The 18,709-nt window shown below is 55.3% G+C and overlaps 1 protein-coding gene across 1 annotated transcript; it reads right to left on the bottom strand.

Moving 5' to 3' along the window:
- Positions 1–1,509: 1,509 nt before the first annotated feature.
- Positions 1,510–18,468, bottom strand: TEX22 (testis expressed 22). The gene is made up of 3 exons (XM_032482860.1): positions 17,209–18,468; positions 3,843–3,983; positions 1,510–3,698 (listed from the first exon to the last, which is right to left on the bottom strand). Exons 1-3 carry the CDS (start codon positions 17,371–17,373, stop codon positions 3,519–3,521), a joined length of 486 nt encoding a protein of 161 aa, XP_032338751.1. The 5' UTR covers positions 17,374–18,468; the 3' UTR covers positions 1,510–3,518.
- Between the last annotated feature and the right edge of the window lie 241 nt (positions 18,469–18,709).

Raw genomic sequence — 18,709 nt, 5'->3', positions numbered from 1 at the left:
TGGAAAGGTTCCCTGGGGTAACCACAGGGCCTGCACCTCGAAGGTTCCCTCCAAGTTCCAGGACAGCAGTAGAGTGAGTCACACTGAGACCTACCCTGTCTGGTTGCTGAACTGCAAGGGTTAATAGCATATAAATTAATACCACACAGTGGAACACTACTCAGCCATAAAAAAGAATAAAATAATGCCATTTGCAGCAACATGGATGGACCTAGAGATGATCACATTAAATGAAGTAAGTCAGACAGAAAAAGACAAATATCGTATGATATCACTCATATGTGGAATCTAAAAAAAAGACACAAATGAACTCATCCACAAAACAGAAACAGACTCACAGCCACAGTAAACAAACATGGTTATGGGGGAGGGGAAGGGGGTGGGAGGGATAAACTGGGAGTTCGAAATTTGCAAATACTACTAAATGTAAAATAGATAAACAAGTTTCTTCTGTACACCCCGGGGAACTATATTCAATATCTTGTAGTAACCTATAGTGAAAAAAATATGAAAACAGATCTATGTATGCGTACGTATGACTGAAACATTATGCTGTACGCCAGAAATTGACACAACACTGTAAGCTGACTGTATTTCAATTTAAAAAAAAAAACAAAAATAAATTAATAGCATATAAATAACATGATAGCAAAAAAAAGGTTTTTTTCCCCAGAAAAAGCATATCACATACAAGGACAAAACACCACGCTGGCCCCGTTTTCTCCAGCAACATTCAGAGCCTGAAGACGAAGTCGTGAGAGAAAAACAGCATGACCTGAAATTTTCCCCAGCAAGTGCTCATGCCCGTCTCAAGGCCCCAGGAAAACTTCCTAAACCTAGAAGAACCGAAAAAATTAAGTTCTTTAGAAATGTAAAAGCTGACCTTCAATGCAGCCAGCGAGCAGCTAACGGAAACAAAGACGGGGTGGGCCGGATGCTGGCGGTGTGCTCCAGGCCCCTGCGAGATGCAGACCACGGTGGGCAGGGACCACGGTGGGCAGGGCAGTGCCCGAGCCGCTCCTTACCATCCAGAGCCCGGCCTCAGCCAGCACTGCTAAGTGGACACACGCTGCCCAAACCCAGGCGACACCGCCTCTGGATGTTTGCTGTAATTCCTGAGAATTCTTAGGAGAATCTTTTAAACTTGGGGTGAAGCAGCATTCACCTAATTTTGGCAATCCTGGTTTCCCTTACATTTTTAAACATTTGGAAGGAGTATTCTACACTTACTCTCTATTTCCATATGTTCTCTCACCTCTGCTTGGGCCTTTAGAAATACTCGAATCACCTTCACCTCATGTTAACAGCCGTCCTCTTGGTGATGAAACCATGGGTGAGATTTTTAAAACTTTATTGTTGGGGGTAGGGTATAGCTCAGTGATAGAGCACATGCTTAGCATGAAAAGGTCCTGGATTCAATCCCCAGTCTCTCTGTTAAAAAATGTTAATAAAAGAAAATGCTGGAATAAATATTTGACTTCTGTAATACAAAATATAATAAAGATTAAATTAGGGAAAATTAAAAAAAACACTTTATTGCTGGATTGCTGAATAGTAAGCAATCATTCTTATGAAGCCAACGATGTCATTTTTCTCAGTGGGGGCAATGCTGGGCACTGAGTGTCTGCCGGCCCTCAGGAGGCCACCAACACCACCTCCCAGTTGCCCTGCCAGCCCTAGGGGGCCATGCCCTACGAGCTGGGGTGTCTATAAGCTCTGCTCCCTGCTCTGAGCCCACAAGCACAGACAAGTGTGGATACAAGGGAGACCACGTGGCCAGCCCAGGTGACTGTCCTCCCTGCCACTGGAATGCCCAAGCAGACCCCCTGCCTGGGGGTGTCCCTGTGAGTCTGGGAGGATGTACTGCTCTCCCTAGACTTGGGGAGGGACCTACCTGGTCGGGAAGCAGAGTGACAGGACAGTTTAGAATGGACGCCTGATGGTGGCACTGCAGTGTCCACTGTCAGCAGTGACCTGGGTGACGTCCTAACCAGAGCAGAGATGCCTGATCCGTCTGCTGGGTGGCCCTTGCTCTCATCCGGGCTCCCAGGTCACCCCAGACCCTCCTCTCTTCCAGGGGCTCCTTGGTGGAGCACTGGTGACATCTGGGGCCCGATCATTCTTGGCTGTGGGGGGCCATCCTGTGCTCTGTGAGGTGTTGAATAGCACCCCAGCCTCTACCCACTCGATGCCAGGAGCCCCTGGGGAAGGCAGAGCACCCCCCCCCAAGATGTCCACGTCTTCACTCCAAACCAGTGACCGTGCTAGGCTATACAGCAGGGCAGGGGTGGTTAAGGCTGCTAACCAGGCTACCTTAAAATAATATCCTGGGTTACCCAGGGGGGCCCAATGTCATCACAGGGTCCTTAAAAGTGGAGGAGGAAGCGTAAGACAGAAGCTGTGCTGCTGGCTTTGAAGGCGGAGGAAGGGGCCTCAAGCCCAGGAATGTGGGCGGCTTCTGGAGCTGGAGAGGCTTCCAGAAGGAAGATGGCCCAGCCCACATTCTGTTCTTGACCCAGTAAGACCCAGTTCGGACTTCGACAGAACTCGTGGTTCATGAATTTGTTTGAAACACTAAGTTTGTGGTAAGTTGTTCGGACAGCAACAGGAAGCCAGCACAGCCGGGGTGACAACCAAACTATCTCCAGGGACTGCCACGTGTCCCAGGCAGCACACCCTGCTGGAGAGAGCCGGGGCTCTCTGCTGGTCCTTGCTTGTTCCCCACTATCAGACCACAGGAGGCGGGGAGGATGCTGCCCAGCCCTGGGCCTCAGCCCCAGGGACGGCCCACAGCCTCCACTGTGCTGGCGGGGAGCCCTGGGTGGTCCCCATGGGGGAGGCCTTGTGCAGAGCAGAGGGCTGGCCAGCCCAGAATCCTGGACCCACCCCATCTGACTACAGCCTCAGGAGACACCCCAGGAGACCCATCAGGGTGAGCCCGGTGAGGCCCTGGGTCTTGAGCGAGGACATGGAGCCCTTTAAGGCTGCTCAGGTACAGAGAACTCCACAGCACTTGTCACCCCAGCAGGCCTGTTGACACTTTAGCATGGGGGAGGGTTTTCCTGGCTGGCTCAGAGCCTGGCCCAGAGCAGGTTCTGCCCCCGGACAGCCATTCCCCACTTCACCAGGGGTCCCTGAGGAGGAGCGAGAGGGCGTCCTGGTGCCCCCTGCCTAAGCCCAGCCCCCTTCTCCCCTCACCCCTTAGGACACCTCCCCCAGCGCCCAACACCCCCCCCCCCACCGGCCTGTGGTCCTCCGTCCACCCTAGGCAGCCTAGCAGAGGTTGGGCTGGGGAAGGCTACCCCACCCGGAGGTGGCCTCCAAGGCCTCAGGGGTGAGTGTCCTGAGGAGAGGGCAGCCAGAGGGTCCCAGGGCGCCCTGTTGTCATCCCGGGGCGGGTCATGACTCTCTGCTGGGCTATGGAGACGGTGCAGGGGCCGTGCGCCCCAAGCCTGGCAGGCCGCCTCCAGGACCCGCAGGAAAGGCACCGGGAGACAGACTCGGGGCTGAGTTGGCTCTTAGGAGGGCGGTGACCTCGAGGCCTGGGCCTCCAAAGTCATGTTGCGCCAGAAAGGCGCGCTCCGGACCAGGAAGGCGTGGAAGGCGTTGGTGGACTCGGTGGACCTCGGCGGGCAGGGGAGGAGCACGTCCTTGTCCACGCCCTGCGACACCAGCTCGGCCACGATCCGCGGCAGGTCCTGCGGGCGACGGCAGGGTCAGGGTGCGGGGCGGGGCCGGCCGACAGAGGGGGCGGGGCGGGGCCAGGAAGCCGGGCGGGCTCGGGGAGGGCTGGGCGAGGAGAGGAACCCGCGGAGCCTCCGCGCGCCCGCGCGCCCGCGCACCCGGCCCGAGGGCGTCGGCGTCGGCTTCGCGTCCGCGTGTTCCGGCCTCTCGCAGCCGCCCAGCGCGGCCAGTCGCCGGCGTTCGCTGATGCTGACGCTCCAGCGGCGGCTCGGGCGCCTGCTCTCCGGCGGCTCGCACACCTGCGGGGAGAGGGCAAGGGTCTGCGCCGGCCACGCCTGGGGGTCCCCACACCCGCCGACCTTCTGCACCCCCCGCACCCTCCGCACCCTCCGCACGGGGCGGGGGGGCGCTTTCCACAGCGCAGTGCGCTCATTCTCCCCAGTGCCGGCGGACGGTCAGAACCTCAGCCTCCGGGCCTGTGGCCTTGCGTGGCTTTGCACGGCAGCTCTGCGCCTGGACACCGCGGCCGCAGCCCCGGCCCGGCCTTACAGCACACGGGTCGGGCTCCCTAGACGGTGATGTCCTTGCAGCCAAGGTCATGGTCCTCCGGTTGGTGCCCGTGCCTGGTCCTGGCTGGGGAGAAGCCGCCTCCCTGAGCTGTACAGTGGACACACTCTGGGGAGGCCCCCAGGACAGGCAGGCAGACTGTGTGTACCTCAAGCAAGGCGGGACCCAAGGTCAGCTGCTCGCCGTCAAGCCCTCCTAAAATGACCATACAGAGGTGCAGGGAAAGAATACCGCTCAGGCGTCCATAAGGACCCAAGAACAGGCCACAGGGCACCAGTGCAAGAGGGCTGTCAGCACAAGACAGCAGATTGGAAATCGGTTACCGACTGGGAAAGGCCAGAAGCAGGGTGCAACCCCTGCAGGATCCCCCTCCCCCAGACCTTCCCAGGTGGGCTGTGAGAGACTCCCAGAGCCCCTCCCTGACTCTGCCCAGCCAGGGGTCATCCTGCCGCATCCCTGAGTGAAGCCAGGTCACTCTTTGCAGTGCCGTAGTGGGGGAGGGGGGCATGCTAAAAATGAAAAGAGGATTAAGACCAAACTCAGTCCCCATTCCTCCAGAAATTAAAAATAGAACTACCACGTGATCCAACAATCCCACTTCTGGGTATACACCCAAAGGAACTGAAAGCGTCTCAAAGAGATATTTCTGCACTCATGTTCATAGCAGCATTATTCACAGGAGGCTGCAGCCCAAAGGTTCATCAGTGGGTGAATGAACTAGCCCTATATGGCAAGTCCATACAACGAAATGTTATCCAGCCTTAAAGAGGAAGGAAATTCTGACGCTCGCTGCAACATGGATGAATCTCGGAGACATGAAGACTCAGAGTGAAGTAAGCCAGTCACAAAAAACACAAATACTGTTTGGTCCACACATAGGAGGTGCCTAGAGTCACAGGATTCAGAGTCCGCACGTGGAAAGCTGGCCACCCCGAAAGCTGGCTGGAGGAAAGGAGGGGAGTTGCTGTTTATGGGGACAGAGGTTCAGATCTGCAAGATGAGAGAGTTCTGGAGATCTGTTTTGCAATAATGTGAATATGCTTTACACGACTGAACCGTACACTTAAAAGTGGTTAGAATGGCCAAAAAAGAAGTGAAGTCCCCAGCCCCTCTTCCCACTTTGCACCAAGAAGCCCCTCCACCCGGGGCAGGGGAGGGGTCCTTTCTGGAGGAAAAGACCACCCCTGGGGAGAAGGCCTGCAGACAGTAAGAGTGGGTGTGTCCAACACAGCAACCAGAAGCCCACCCCATCAGCCCACAGGAAGCCTGACCACTGCGGGGCGGTGGGGGGGGGGGCTGCCCCGAGGCACGCGGAGCCTCCAGCGAGCCTTGCGGGCCCCACTCCTTTGTGGAGACCTAGAGCCAGCACCAGCCGCCCCAGAAAGCCTCTACCACAAAACACAGACCTGGACCTCCAGCCAGGACAAAACTCTGAGGACAAGGAGCTATTACAGGGAGCACAGGAAGGCCTGCCCCCCACTGCCTCACTATAACTGATGTTCTCCTAGACCCTTCGTATCCATGAAACAAGAAGAGGATGATGTGCAAAAGGGCCGGTCAGAGAGCAGGGACAAGTTCTTTCAGAGTAAAAATGTGATGTCAGAATCACAACTTCTCAGATGGTGTGGGAGATTGTTGGCCCTAATCCTTCCCTCCCCTCCTGTCACAGAATCCCCTCGAGTATGTGACGTCAGAGTGTTCCCACTAGAGTACATTCTTCTGCCCCTGCAATGCTGGGTGGGGCTGCAGATGCTGACGGAGCATGTGCTCTGGATATGCCTGCATAGTCCAACTGGGCCCTGGGTTTCTGTCACCACTGCGAGCACAGCTTCCCTGGGAAGGCCTCGGGAAGGGAGAGGCAGGTGAGACATGACCCCGGCTGACCTCAGATCTGTAGGCAGAGAAACAGAAGTTTGCTGTCGTGTATCCTGGAAACTTTGGGGTTATTCCTCACAGCGCATCGGGATGGCAAATGCTGATAACAGAACAGCCACAAAGCACAGAAAGCCCCGGAGAAAACAGCCTTCAAAACGTGAGAAAATTGGAGAATCAATCGTATGCATCCAACACCCAGCTAACAGAATCTTCAGAAAGAGAGAGAAGAGAGACAATAAGCATGGACACACACACACGTGCGCACAGGAGGAGCCAGGCTCCAGGCTGGAAGGGACCGAGAAAGGAAACCGACTGGCACCAGAGGACACACGGTGCGGCGACACTTCAGATCGACGGCAAGGGGGACCAAGAGCTTGGGTTCCAGAGGCCGACAAGCCGGGCACACAGAAGCCGCCTGGCCCGGGGCAGCGAGCCGCAGCCCTGGGAGCTGGAGGGGATGGGACCGTGCCCTCAGAATCCTGAAAGTAAACTATTTCCCACCTAGAATCTTCACCCAGACGAGGTATCACTCAGGCGTGTCAGCAGAATAAAGGTATTCTCACAACTTTAAACTCTCAAGGCCTTAAATACCCTCTGGCATGAGGGTGAAACGGAGCTCCCAGACCTGAGGTGTCAGGGCGCGTGTGAGCAGAAAGTCACGGCTTTGCTGGAAAGGTTGGGGGGAAGTCACAACCGATGCACAGACAATGAAGGTGAAGTGGGAGGGCCAGGAGGGCGCAGCATCACCTCCGGGGAAACACAGAAGCTGTCTGAGAAGGCAGACCTCACCGTTCTTAGGGAAACTTCTCCACGGTCAGCTGTGGACCAGGCTCACACGGTCGCTGGAGAGCAGACCTCGGAAGCGGATTGCGGTAAAAAGATGAAACAATCAAAGTGGGAGGACGGGGCGGGGGGGGCCAGGTCCTCAGCTTCTGTGGGAGGAGCCTTCAGAATCTGAAACTGAGGAAACAAGGAAGAGCAGTGTAAGCATGCGGTAGCAACAAGGGCTGGAAGCCGGGACTCCTGGCAGGGCGCTGTCCTGTCCTGTGCTCGCACCTGTTCATAGAAGCATCACAAACCCTGACAAAGAGAGACTCGAGTGACGCAGCAGAGTGACCTAGCTGACGGAGCGCACGCCCTGGGACCCACGTTCTCAACAACAGACGGGGCTCACGGCAGGACAGGCTCCCCAGCGCAGGACGTGGGATGGGGGTCACATTCTGTGACCGCAGTGCCCTCCAGCTGGAAACCAACCATAGAAGGAAAACAAGACGCTCCCACTGGCAGGGACGCACCAACCCGCCCTGCTTCTCGAGTCCTGGGTGAAAAGGAGGAAACCAGGACTGAAGCCCACCGTTTGGGGGGGGGGGGTAGGGCCCGCCACCAGCCAACACACAAAAGCTTTCAGTGCTGGAAAACTAGGGAAAACCCCAGCAAAGGGGCAGAGCGAGTCACTCAAGAAGCTGGGAAAAGAACAAGGAAATCCACAGAAGGTTTAAAGACAGAATTAGGAAAGACGGACGAGTAAACTAGAATGAAAAAAAACAAAACAAAACAACAGTAGATGGTGATCAGAGGCTGGTTCTCTGAAAAACCGACCAAACAGCACCTGTCTTTCCCCGGCGTCCTCACCGGTTCCGCACAGGTCCGTCATCACCATTCTAGCCAGTCATTTCACGTGGGGAGCCCACTTTGCTGCTGCTTTATGGAGTGTGAGTCCGTAGGCTTTGTGTACTTCCCTGCTCTATTTTATTTATTTATTTATTTATTATTTATTTATTCATTCAATCATTCATTCATTCATTTATTTTTCGCTCAGTTTTAAAACCTGTTTTCCCTTTGCTTTCCAGCATTGCATTGTAGATTCTGGTTGGTAAACGTGTGAATGTTCTGAAGGTTGCGACTATTTCCTTCCAGGCGGTCTTACAGCAGTTTTGTGTCTCGGGTTGTACCAGCCTTTAAAAGGGCTGGCAGATTTTATTTTTTGGTGGGGAAGTACTGGGGATCCAGCCCAGGGCCTCACACAGGCTAAGCTCGTGCTGCCACCGGAGCTGCCCCCTCCCCCGCAACGGCAGGCAGATTTGTCAGGGCTTTCTTTCAGAGACTGGGCCTAAGAGGGGCACTCCCCACGCGGATTCTAAACGCTGCCACGTTCTCCCAGCACTCCTGTGGTTGGGCGTAAGTGTTCGGTGCGTGTGTGCGCTTGATGAGTGAAGATTCACAGTCTCCTAGGTGGACAGCGGATCACCCCACTGCCATACACTGCAAAGTCTGTCTCCCCCAACGCTGCAAAGCAAAGCATACATTAAATCCTTAGAGTTAAACAAGGGCCTCTTCCTCGGGGGTTGGGTGGTGGGTCTCCTCACTGACTTCTGTCCTGATGCCATGCAGCGCCACTGCTGGAGCTCAGAAAAATCCTCAGGTTTTCAAATCAGGTAGCTATTTTGCTGTAATAGCTTGTGTCCTTTTACACATTTTTGAATTCTGGATACAGGAGGCCACGTGGCCCAGGGATGGCCACTTGCTTCTCTCCCGCAGGAGCACACCAGCCAGACCACCTCGCAGGGCAAGGACGGGCATCTGCCGCTCTGCGTCCACAGGACGCTGGCAGAGTCGGGCGGCCAAGTTAGCTTGTGGACCAGCGCGAGACTGTCCGCGGTCTGCTCTCACCCAGTCGGCTGGAACGGTCCACGATTCAGCCGGCACACTTCCCCGTGCATGTCGAGGGGCTGGGGTGTTTCCGACCTGCTCTGAGGGAGGCTGCCTCTTACCTGTGGTGTTGGTCCAGCCCGCTTCCTGCACGCGCGGACTCTGGTCGTTACCCCTGCGGCTGCACCCTGTGCTTCGCGGTCTTGCCTGTTTTATGGGTCTTTCTCCAGCTGGTCTTCCTTCTCCTGAGTCTGCTGGGCACTGTTTCTGTTCAACTCTCCTCTCCATTTCTTCCAGACTGGTTCTTTTCCTGGTCTTTTGCTGTAATCAACACTCACCAAATGCACCTAAGTCTGAAGCTGACACGAGCTCCGTGGGCTTCTCAACCACCGCCAGGAGTCTAGAACACGGACGTGCCAGCTGTGAGAGTCAGCCGGGCTCCCCAGCCTTCTTCCCTCTCAGGTGACAGCAGCTCTGCCTGACACGTCAGTGTAACCTCATGAGAGCCCTCCAGCCAGAGCCACCCAGCAAAGCAGCTCCCAAACTCCTGATCTACAGAAACTGGAACAAAAATATTTATTGTTGTTTTAAGTGACTAAATTTTAGAGACATTTGTTATGCAGCAACAGGTAACTAATACACTGCCAGAAACACTATGTTCATTTAGGACAAAAATTCAAGATTCATGAAGAGTTTTTTTTTTTTTTTAAATTAGGATTGCTGTGAATTAGTTTACTTGGGGGAGGAATCTGGCAGGTTAAGAACATATACCTTCCTAGCCAATAATATGGTACAACTTTCCATTAGGAGTTCTCTGTCATTCAGTCATTTAAAAAATTTTTTTTTCAGGGGGTAATTATGTATATTTATTTTATTTATTTCTTCATGGAGGGACTGGGGATTGAACCCAGGACCTTGTGCATGCTAGGCATGTGTTCTGCCACTGAGCTGTACCATCCCCCTGCTTCAGTCACATTTTATAATGTTCTTTATGTAGGTCTTGAACAAGAACAGATTTATTTCTAGGACATCGTAGTTTCTGTTGCTGAAGTGAATAGATCCTTTTTTTCTATTACATTTCTGTTTATTTTTAGTATATTGGGAACTATTAAGTTTCGAATGGTGATTATATATCCAATCTTCCTCTTTTGTTAGTGGCCTTTTAACTGGCCTACATGGATTTTTTTGGTAAACAGTGTATCAGCTACAAACGATGACCATCTCACCCTTTCTTTTCGGGTACTTGTAGCGCATCCCAGCCCCTGCCTTCTGCACAGGCTCTGACGTCCAGCTTGCTGTCTTGTCGTCATGGAGATGCCCTGCATCCCTGCCTGCTGCTGGAACCTTCAGAAACACTTCTGGTGGCGTCCTCTGGGGGCTCCCGGGCGCCCCCCTGTAGCAGGTTCCTGAAAGGTACACCTCTTCCTACCTTACGAAGAGTCGACAGGTTTTTGTGTTTGATTTTCTAGGAGTGAGGCTGGAGTTTGTTAACGTTACTTTTGCCAACATCCACTGAGGCAGTCGCGGGGTCTTCCTCCTCCTGGTAACGCGCAGAACTTATTAGCAGATTTCCAAGTGCCTTCACTCCGAGGATACAACTTTCTCGTATTTACGTGCAACTTCATTTATTTGGTATATACGTGTCGAGCACCTCCTGCGTGCTGTGCGCCATCCTGGGCACTGGGACAGCTGTGGAGGACAGAGCTCCTGCTCCCCCGGAGGGCGGAGGTGTGGGGCTGCACCATCATGGTGGTGAAGTCTGCTCCCTCAGATGCTGCTTGGCTTCATCTACTTGCCGTGTGTTCAGGGTTTTCAATCTGTGCTTCATAGGTCTGCGCACCCGCTTCTTCCCTTTCCTCTTTTCCCCTTCCCCCTCTTCCCCGGCACTGGTGTCAGGGTGATGCTGGCTCCGGACGCACACGAAGTGGATCTGGCCAGCGTGAAGCTCACTGACCGGGACGGCGCTGACCTTAATCGAGTGGGAATGCCGACCTGTAAACTCTTCATTAGGGAGGATGGCTTTCTGCTCCCTGAGCTGTGTCCTCTGTCTCAGGGTCCCCGTTCTATGTTCACGTTAAACAGGGACACGCAGCACTGCAGCTCGTGGACCGGGCAGGTGCATGGAGCGTGGTCTCACCAGAGGGGCAGCTGTCATGTCGGCCACCACTTGTCCACCTGCTTCCCGCCCCCACCCAGCGTTGCCCCTGCCTCTCAGGGTCTCTGTCTCAGTTGCTCAAACACCTTTTCTGCCCTATTTCGGGTTTAGGAGGGACCAGGGGTGCTACTCACTGACTCCTGAAGATCCAACAGAAAGAAAAGGCGAGTCTCTGCTGGCTGTGTTAAACATCTAAGTGTCCAGTAAGGCACACCCGGGGGCAGTCGTGCTCCTCGTATCTACTGCATCTTTTCTCTTTCCTTGTTTTATCAGTTGATCATTTTCTTCTGAGCATGGAACATTAAATCCACTGGGGTGGTGAGTTTGGGATTCCTCATGGGAATGCTATAAATCTATGCCTGAGGCACTTCCAAGCCCGACTGGTGGCCACCCCCATGCCTGCAGGCGCTGCACCCAGCCCGGGGGCCAGGGCTGTGTTTGGGGCACTCTTGGGTCACTGCAGGCGAGGGGAGGGCTGTGCCAGCCACGCAAGAGGCCCCTGCAGCCAGCTCCAGACCCTTAGGGCTCCCAGCCTGCACCCCAGGACCAGCCAGTGGAAGGGCAGCCCTACCCTAGCGTGGCCTTGGGTGTGCATTTAGTTTAAAATGGAATGGTAACCACGTGAGAAAAATGCAAAGGAAAATATATTTTAAAACCCAGGAATCCACTATCCAAAGTGAACAATGCCATACTTGCTTCCAACCTTTTCCCTCAAGAAATAAAACTTACTGATGAGATCTCATCAGAGACTCCTTCCTCCATCCTGTGAGCTGGCCGCACTGGTCCGGGTTCACGGTTTCCAGCCCCTGCCACCAACAGAGGGGGTCACGAGACCACCGCGCTGGTCTTAACATGTAGGTCAGCAGAACCACAGGGTATGGAAGGGTCTTCCACGTGCTTTCCACCTAACATGCCTTTGAGACGTTTCCACCAGGATTCTGCCGGGCTAATTCGTGTATCGTCACTGCTGTCCACTCTCACTTGCATGAACATCCCGACTGTTTAACCACCCACCGCGGCAGAACAGCCTTTTTGCCCCTGCCGGCCGCCTCGCCCCACTCCCCCCAGCAGGGGGCGCCAGCTCTGCTCCCTGCACCTCAGCCAATGCTCCTTATGCCCTGGCCTTTCACCCTTTTGTCAAACGATTTAATTTCGTTTGTGTCCCTGACACCAAGTACCTTTAGTTTTCTTTCCGGCCAGTTGGGGCTCCCTGTCTGTGAAAGGTCTGCAAGTTCTGGGGACAGTCGGCCTCTTTCCTGCAGGCTTGTGTGTGCGCCATCGCCCCCTGTGCCCGGGTTCCCTGGGCCTCACCGTGGTGCTTCGTCTGGTGTGGTGCGGGGACGGGAGGGGCTGGGGATCCCTCAGGAGGGCGACTCATGCTCCGTTTCCAGCACACACTGCGGGCCCTGCTGCCCGGGGCGTCCCTGCAGGGCCAGAGGACGGGGCGCCAGGGCCAGGGCGCTGGCTCGGGTCCTCCGGTCCCTCGGGGACTCCGGGTCGCTTTCACGCTCAGCCGCTGTTATTTAGGCCCCTCAGAGCTGTGTGCCGGGCTAGCTCCTCGGGACGGCCCTCTCCCCAGCCCTTCCGCCAGGGGCCAGGCCCCGTCCCGGCCCGATGCTCCGTTTCCAGACTAGCCCCACTCACCCCCACAGGGCGTTGCCCGCCATCAAGTGGCTTCTGGGTCCCTCTTCATGTAGCTTTTACTGTGGTAACATACGTGTAACGGGAGAGTTACCGTTTCAGTCACTCCTTGGCACCAGTACAGTCACATGTGGAGGGACCGTCACCGCCATCCACCTGCAGAGCTTCCATCCCCCCAAGCTGACACTCAGTCCCCACAGAATGCTGACTCCCCTCCCCCACCTGAGCCTCCCGTCTCTGAGTCGGCCCCATCTGGGACCTCACAGGAGTCTGTCTGTCTTTCTGCGTCTGTCTTATTTCACTCAGCCCAACGTCCTCCAGGTCCAGCCACGCTGTGTCCTGTGTCAGAACGTCCTTCCATTTCAAGGCTGAGTAACACACCGCTGTAGATTTTTACCACATTCACCTGTCGATGGACAGCAGCTGCTTCCACCCTCCAGCGACTGGGAGTCACACTGTTGTGAGCGTGGATGTGCAAGCATCTGCCTGTGGCCCTGCTTTCTGTTCCTTCAGACGTACACCCAGAACTTGTGGGATCCTACGGTAACCCTATGCTTAATTTTCTGAGGAGCCGCCACACTGTTTCCACGGCGAATGCAACACCTTGCGTTGCCCCAGCAGCGCACGAGAGCTCTGACTTCTCCACATCCTCCCAGCATTTGCTCTTTTTACTCTAGCCACCCTAACAGGTGCAAGGTGGCATCTCATTGTGTATGTGTTTTTTAATGTACTTATTTTATTTTTGGGGGGTGGGAGGGTGGTAATTAGGTTTTTATTTATGTGTTTATTTAATGGAGTTACTGGGGATTGAACCCAGGACCTCGTGCATGCTAAGCATGTGCTCTGCCCCTGAGCTGTGCTGCCCCCAACACTGTGGCTTTGATTTGCATTGCCATGTGACTAATGATGTTGAGCATCTTTTCATGTCCTTGTTACCTACTTGTGTGTTAACTACAAGTGTCTATTAAGTCGTTTGCCTGTTTTTTTAAATTGAAGTATAATCAACTGACAATGTGTTAATTCTAGGTGTACAGCACAATGATTCAATTATACATATGTACATACATTCCTTTTCACATTCTTTTTCATTATACGCTATTACAAGGTGTTGACTATAGTTCACCATGCTACACGGTGGGACCTTGTTTATCTCTTGGCCCATTTTTGTTCATTTTCTTTTTTTTAAGTTTTTGGCCATTTTTGAATTGAGTTATTGGGGTTTTTTGTTGTTGTTGCTGTCAAGTTTTAGGAGTTTCTATATATTCAGGACATTAACCCTTTAGCAGATATGGGATCTGCCAATACAGCTGACACCTGAATATCGGTGTGAACTTCGTGGGCCGCTTACAGACGGGCTTTTTCAGCAGGTACGTACTGCAGGACCGCCCAGTCCGCAGGTGACTCTGCAGGTGTGGAACCTCGGGTATGGCCAGTTGATTGTAAAGCTCCTCTCAGACTCCTGACTGCTGGGGTGGGTGCACCCCCAACCCTCGCATGTTCAGGAGTCAGTTATGTCTTCTCTCATTCCACCAGTTGACTTTTCACTCTGTTGATAGTGTCCTTGGGTGATCAAAAGTTTTTAATTTTGATCAAGTCCAATTTACCTTTACCTTTGCTGACTGCACCGTTGGTGTCGCGTCTAAGAAACTGTTGCCAGATCACAATGTCATGAAGTTATCCTGTTTTTTTTCCAGGAGTTTTATCGTTCTAGCTCTTATGTGTATGTCTTTGATCCATTTTGACTAATTTTTGTATGTGGCATTAGGTAAGAGTCTAATTTCATTCTTTCGCTTGTAGAGGTCCAGAATTCCCAGCAACGTTTGTTGAAAACACCGCCCTTCCGCCATTGAAGAGTCTTGGCTTCCTTGTCAGTTATTCTGACTTTGCTCCTGGTATGTATTTTACCTTAATAGAGGTTTTCTTGTTTGTTTTTCACATCTGGCTAAACATATCCTTTGCTTTTATGGCTTCTGGACTTCAGGCTTGGTTAGAAAGGTCACCCCTACTCCACAGTTACAAAGCGATCTGCCCAGAATTTCTAGCACTTTTATGATTTTGTTCTTCTACATTAAAACCTTTTACGCATTTGGAGTTTATCCTGGTGCTGAGAGATATGGCTACAACTTTCTTTCTTCTAGACAGATACAGTGTCCCAGCATAATTTATCAGCAGCCCCCGCCCCCCGGTCTGAGATGCTGTCTTCAGCCTGCACCAGGTGTCTGCCGGCATTCAGTTCTGCTGTCCGTGCGTCAAGACAGGGCCCGACTGCGCTGACAGTTTGCGATATGAATTCGTACCTGCTACAGCTGAACCTGTTCTTATTTTTCCATTTGACCAGCTTGCTGACACGAAAAAGGGAAGACAAGCTTTCAGGGTTTTGTGTCGCCAATGACACGGGGCGGTGAAACACCTGGGGAGGCCCCTCTGTGCTGGCGAGCCTTCCTGTCCAGGAACACAGTGTCTTCTCCAATCGCCAAGTCTCTTGATAATGCTTCGGGGTGTTTTAAAGCTTCTCTAAAATGGGTTTGTGTTGTTTTCTGTTAAGTTTATTTCTGTCGTCAAATGTGCCATTTTCATTTGTTTGTTTTCTGGAATCTGTTGTTTGTATTTATAAAGGCCACTAATTTCCAAACAGTTGTCTGTACCCTCTTCCCAAACCCTCTGCTGTGGGTGGATTCCAGTCCACTCTCCTGCGCTGACCGGGCACGTGACATGGTGCCCGCGCCGCCCCCTCCCCAGTGTCCACACGCCGTGCCCCTCTGGGTCTGCTGCGTGGGCTGACTCTTCCAAGGTGGTGCCGGTCACCTCCCGTTCTGCTCCACTCTGCCTGGTACCTGGTTCTTCTGGTTCCTTTTTCCCAAGTGCTTTGCTCTTCTTCACGACAGAGGTTTTCCTCAAACGTCTGGTGTCCCTGGCTGGTATCTAAAGTAGGGGCTAAGTGTTGATTAGCAATGCTGGTGGACTGGGGCTTGGGAGCCTGGGCAGCTTCCTGTTTCTACCGCCTCCAACCACGTAGCTGAAAGCCGACCCTCCCACTCGGCCCAACCCGGGGCCACACGCCAGAATGTGGCCGGCCCTCCTGCCCAATTCTGTCTTGTGGGTTCTCGCCCCACTCAGAGCCCCCTGTGGTCATTTCAGCAGGATTGTTAGGACACAGAAGTGGACAAGCTGGCCCAGCCCTCCGTGTGAGGCTGGATGTCTGCAGACCCAGGACTCGGCCTGCAGTAACCGCCCCTCGGTGAGCACGTGTTCCCACCATAAACACTGCACACGAGGGCGGCTCTTGTGGGGCTCGGGCTGGGAAAGGCCAGGGACAAAGGGAATAGTGGTGCTGACTTGTGTCCCTGGAAGATGATACCTGACAGGGGCAGATTGGGACAAGCTGGAAGAAGGTTCCATGCTGAACGCACACGGAGGGGGACAAAGAGGAAGGACATCCTGCAGGATGATCCGAGGCAGGGAAGCCTGGTGCACCCCTTAAGGCCACAGCGAGCAGCTGATGTTCCCCAAGAGTGGGGAGCAGTGGAGGAAAGAGGTAGGGTGACACCAAGGGAGTGGCCAGGGTGTGGGGAACACTGCAGCAAATTTCTGCCCCCAAATCAGAAACCTGGGAGTCTGTGCCCCTCCCCCCTCCTCTAAAGCCCCTCTCCTCTGTGAGGCCTCCCACCCCACCCCAGCCCCCACATACCCCTCATCCACAGCCACCCGCCCACCTCTCGGAACTGTAGACACGGCAGTGGCCCCTGCCCGAGTGGCCAGGCCCCTCCGCCCCTGCAGGTCCCCTGTCCAGAATGGAAGCCTCCATGAGGATCCTCACCCTCAAGAGGTGACACACTTGTGGCTCATGCCCCAGATCACCTGCCCTGGGATGTCGGTCTAGTGGAAGCCAAAACACCGGAAGGTGCCTCACCGGCATTCGGGTGGGGCACGCGGCTGGCGGGGCACACGGAGCCTGCTTGCTTTCTCCCACCACCTGTTACGTACACCTCTGACCCCGAGAACACACGCGCCAACAGGTCCAAGGGCACAGCTCCACAGGCCCCCGCCAAGCACTGGCCTGGCTCCGACCTGGATGCACAGGGAACCATACACAACTCCTGGGGGCCTGGCTTCCTCTGCTCATCAAGTGTCCCCAGGGCTTGAGCAGCTGTGTCCCGTCCACTCATGGCTGCACGGGAACCGAGCAGCTGCCCACCCACCTGGTTGGGGGTAGACAGAGGTGCCTCCAGACTGAGGCTGGCACAAAGCAGAGGCTCTGAGAACATTCTGGTCACGACTTTTGTTGACAAGTCCTGTTGATGCCTGTCCACCTGGTCAGTGGGATACTACCCAGGCTGTGTGTGGGGCTCCCTCCACTTGGTGCCACCCTCCTGCCCGGGGTCGGGGTGGCCAGCAGAAGCCGACTGCCCACAGTTGTGGGAGGGGTGCAGGTCCACCTAGCTGCCCATCTAGGGCTCTGGGGAAGAGAATACTGACATTCTGTATGGCCCCCAACTCAGCACCTGCTTCCTGGCAGGGGCCACTGGGCCCTCCCCAAGCTTATAAAGCTCCTGCTCCACCCACACCTCTAAAGCCAGTGCCCAGGGCTCCCAGAGAGGAGCCCAGGGGCACGGAGGCCACAGCTTCCTCCAGCTTACCCAGTCCTGAGTCTGCAGCACCTGCTGACTGCTGCTCTGAGCGCTGGGCTGGCCCCAGGCCACGGCTGGGCTCGGCGTGGCAGAGGGCTGCCCATCCTCTTGGGACAGCTGCGATTCTGGCTTCTTCCCCAGGAGGGCCTTAAATAAGTGCTTTCCGCTGTCCATCTCCGGCCCTTTGCGCTGCTGTCTGCACTGCAGGGGCTCCCAAGAAAGGTCCCACGGCTACCTGAGCCCCTCAGGCAGAGGGAGGCCGTATCAGGGTCTGCTAGGCCCATCTGTCAGCCACTGGCCAGACGGGTGTGTGGGCCTCAGCCAGAGACACAGTGGGGTTGATCCCATTGGGTGTCCCGTGCCCTCTAGCTTCTGCTGCCATCTTTCTCATTACGGTCACCCCAGGCTGGAGCGGCTCCAGCAACCCCCTGCACTTGCCTCCCCCCAGGACACCCTCCCGCGCCCGGGCCCCCACCATGGCTCCAGCAACTCAAGCGGCCCTAAGTGCTCATTCTCAGGACCCTGCCGGCGGGCCCGCAGACGGCTGTAACGACCGGGAGAGCAAGAAGGGCCCTCCCAGCTCTCTCTCCTCGCGACCCCTGTGACCTCACCTCGACGCTGCCTGACCACACCCAAAGCCCAGGCCGCGCGCGAGGAGGCCGCAGCAGACTGCAGCCCGCCCCTCTCCACGCCAGAGGATCTGGGGACGAGGAGTCTGCTTGGGGGGTGGCAGGACAGGAGTTAGGAGGACGCGGTGAAGGGTCAAGAGGAGGGAACCACTAGGGTTGCGGCGGTCAGCTGGGGAGGGGCGGGGTACATGGAAGGTACAGGGGGAGGGGCGGGTACAGCAGGGATGGGGCGGGGGCGGGACCGTTGTGGTGGGAGGTCACAGGACAGGGGTGGGGCCCACTGCGATCCTGCAAGGCCCGAGGGGGCGGGGCCGAGGCCCACGGAAGTTCCGCTCCCGCAGGCCCTGCCCCGCCGCTTCCGCTTCCGGCCCGCGTCGCGCCTGCGCGCTGGCTCCTGTGGTCACGGCCGCCTGGGGGTCCTCTCGCTACGCGGACCTGGTCGTGCCTCCCGGCGCCTCGGGACCCGGACCCTCCCGGCGTCCTGACCCGGCGCCGCGCAGAGGGGCCGGCCCGGTAGGCGCCCCCACTCGCTCGGCCCCACGACCTCCTTCCTGGGTCCCCGCCCGCCGTGGGGACCTCGGAGCGCAGGCCCGCTCGTGCAGACGCGAGGCGGAGCCCGGCTGCTCCGACGGAGGGTTAGGGCGGAGCCGGGGCTGCTGGAGAGGAATCACACAGCAGGCTAGGGAGGGCCTGGGGGAGCCCCCCCGGGTTTATTAGTGTCGCATCAGCACCTTAAAATAGTCCACGTGGTCACATATGTGACAGATTAGAATCTGTTTCCCAAAAAAGCTATTTACATTAATTGTTTTCCATTTAAAAAAAAAAACTAGCAACACATACATCCTAGAAACCAAACAATGCACAATGACCTGGATGGGGGT

This window comes from Camelus ferus, chromosome 6, assembly GCF_009834535.1.
Source record: "Camelus ferus isolate YT-003-E chromosome 6, BCGSAC_Cfer_1.0, whole genome shotgun sequence".
NCBI classification, from domain to species: Eukaryota; Metazoa; Chordata; class Mammalia; order Artiodactyla; family Camelidae; genus Camelus; species Camelus ferus.
This window is presented reverse-complemented; position numbering and strand designations above follow the sequence as displayed.

Coding starts and splice junctions, on each gene's coding strand:
- TEX22 (XM_032482860.1), bottom strand. CDS start 17,373: ATGGACAGCGGAAAGCACTTATTTAAGGCCCTCCTGGGGAAGAAGCCA. Junction 3,984..17,208: donor TGCTGCAGACTCAGGACTGG/GTAAGCTGGAGG, acceptor CTCTCCCCGCAG/GTGTGCGAGCCGCCGGAGAG. Junction 3,699..3,842: donor CGCCGACGCCCTCGGGCCGG/GTGCGCGGGCGC, acceptor CGTCGCCCGCAG/GACCTGCCGCGGATCGTGGC.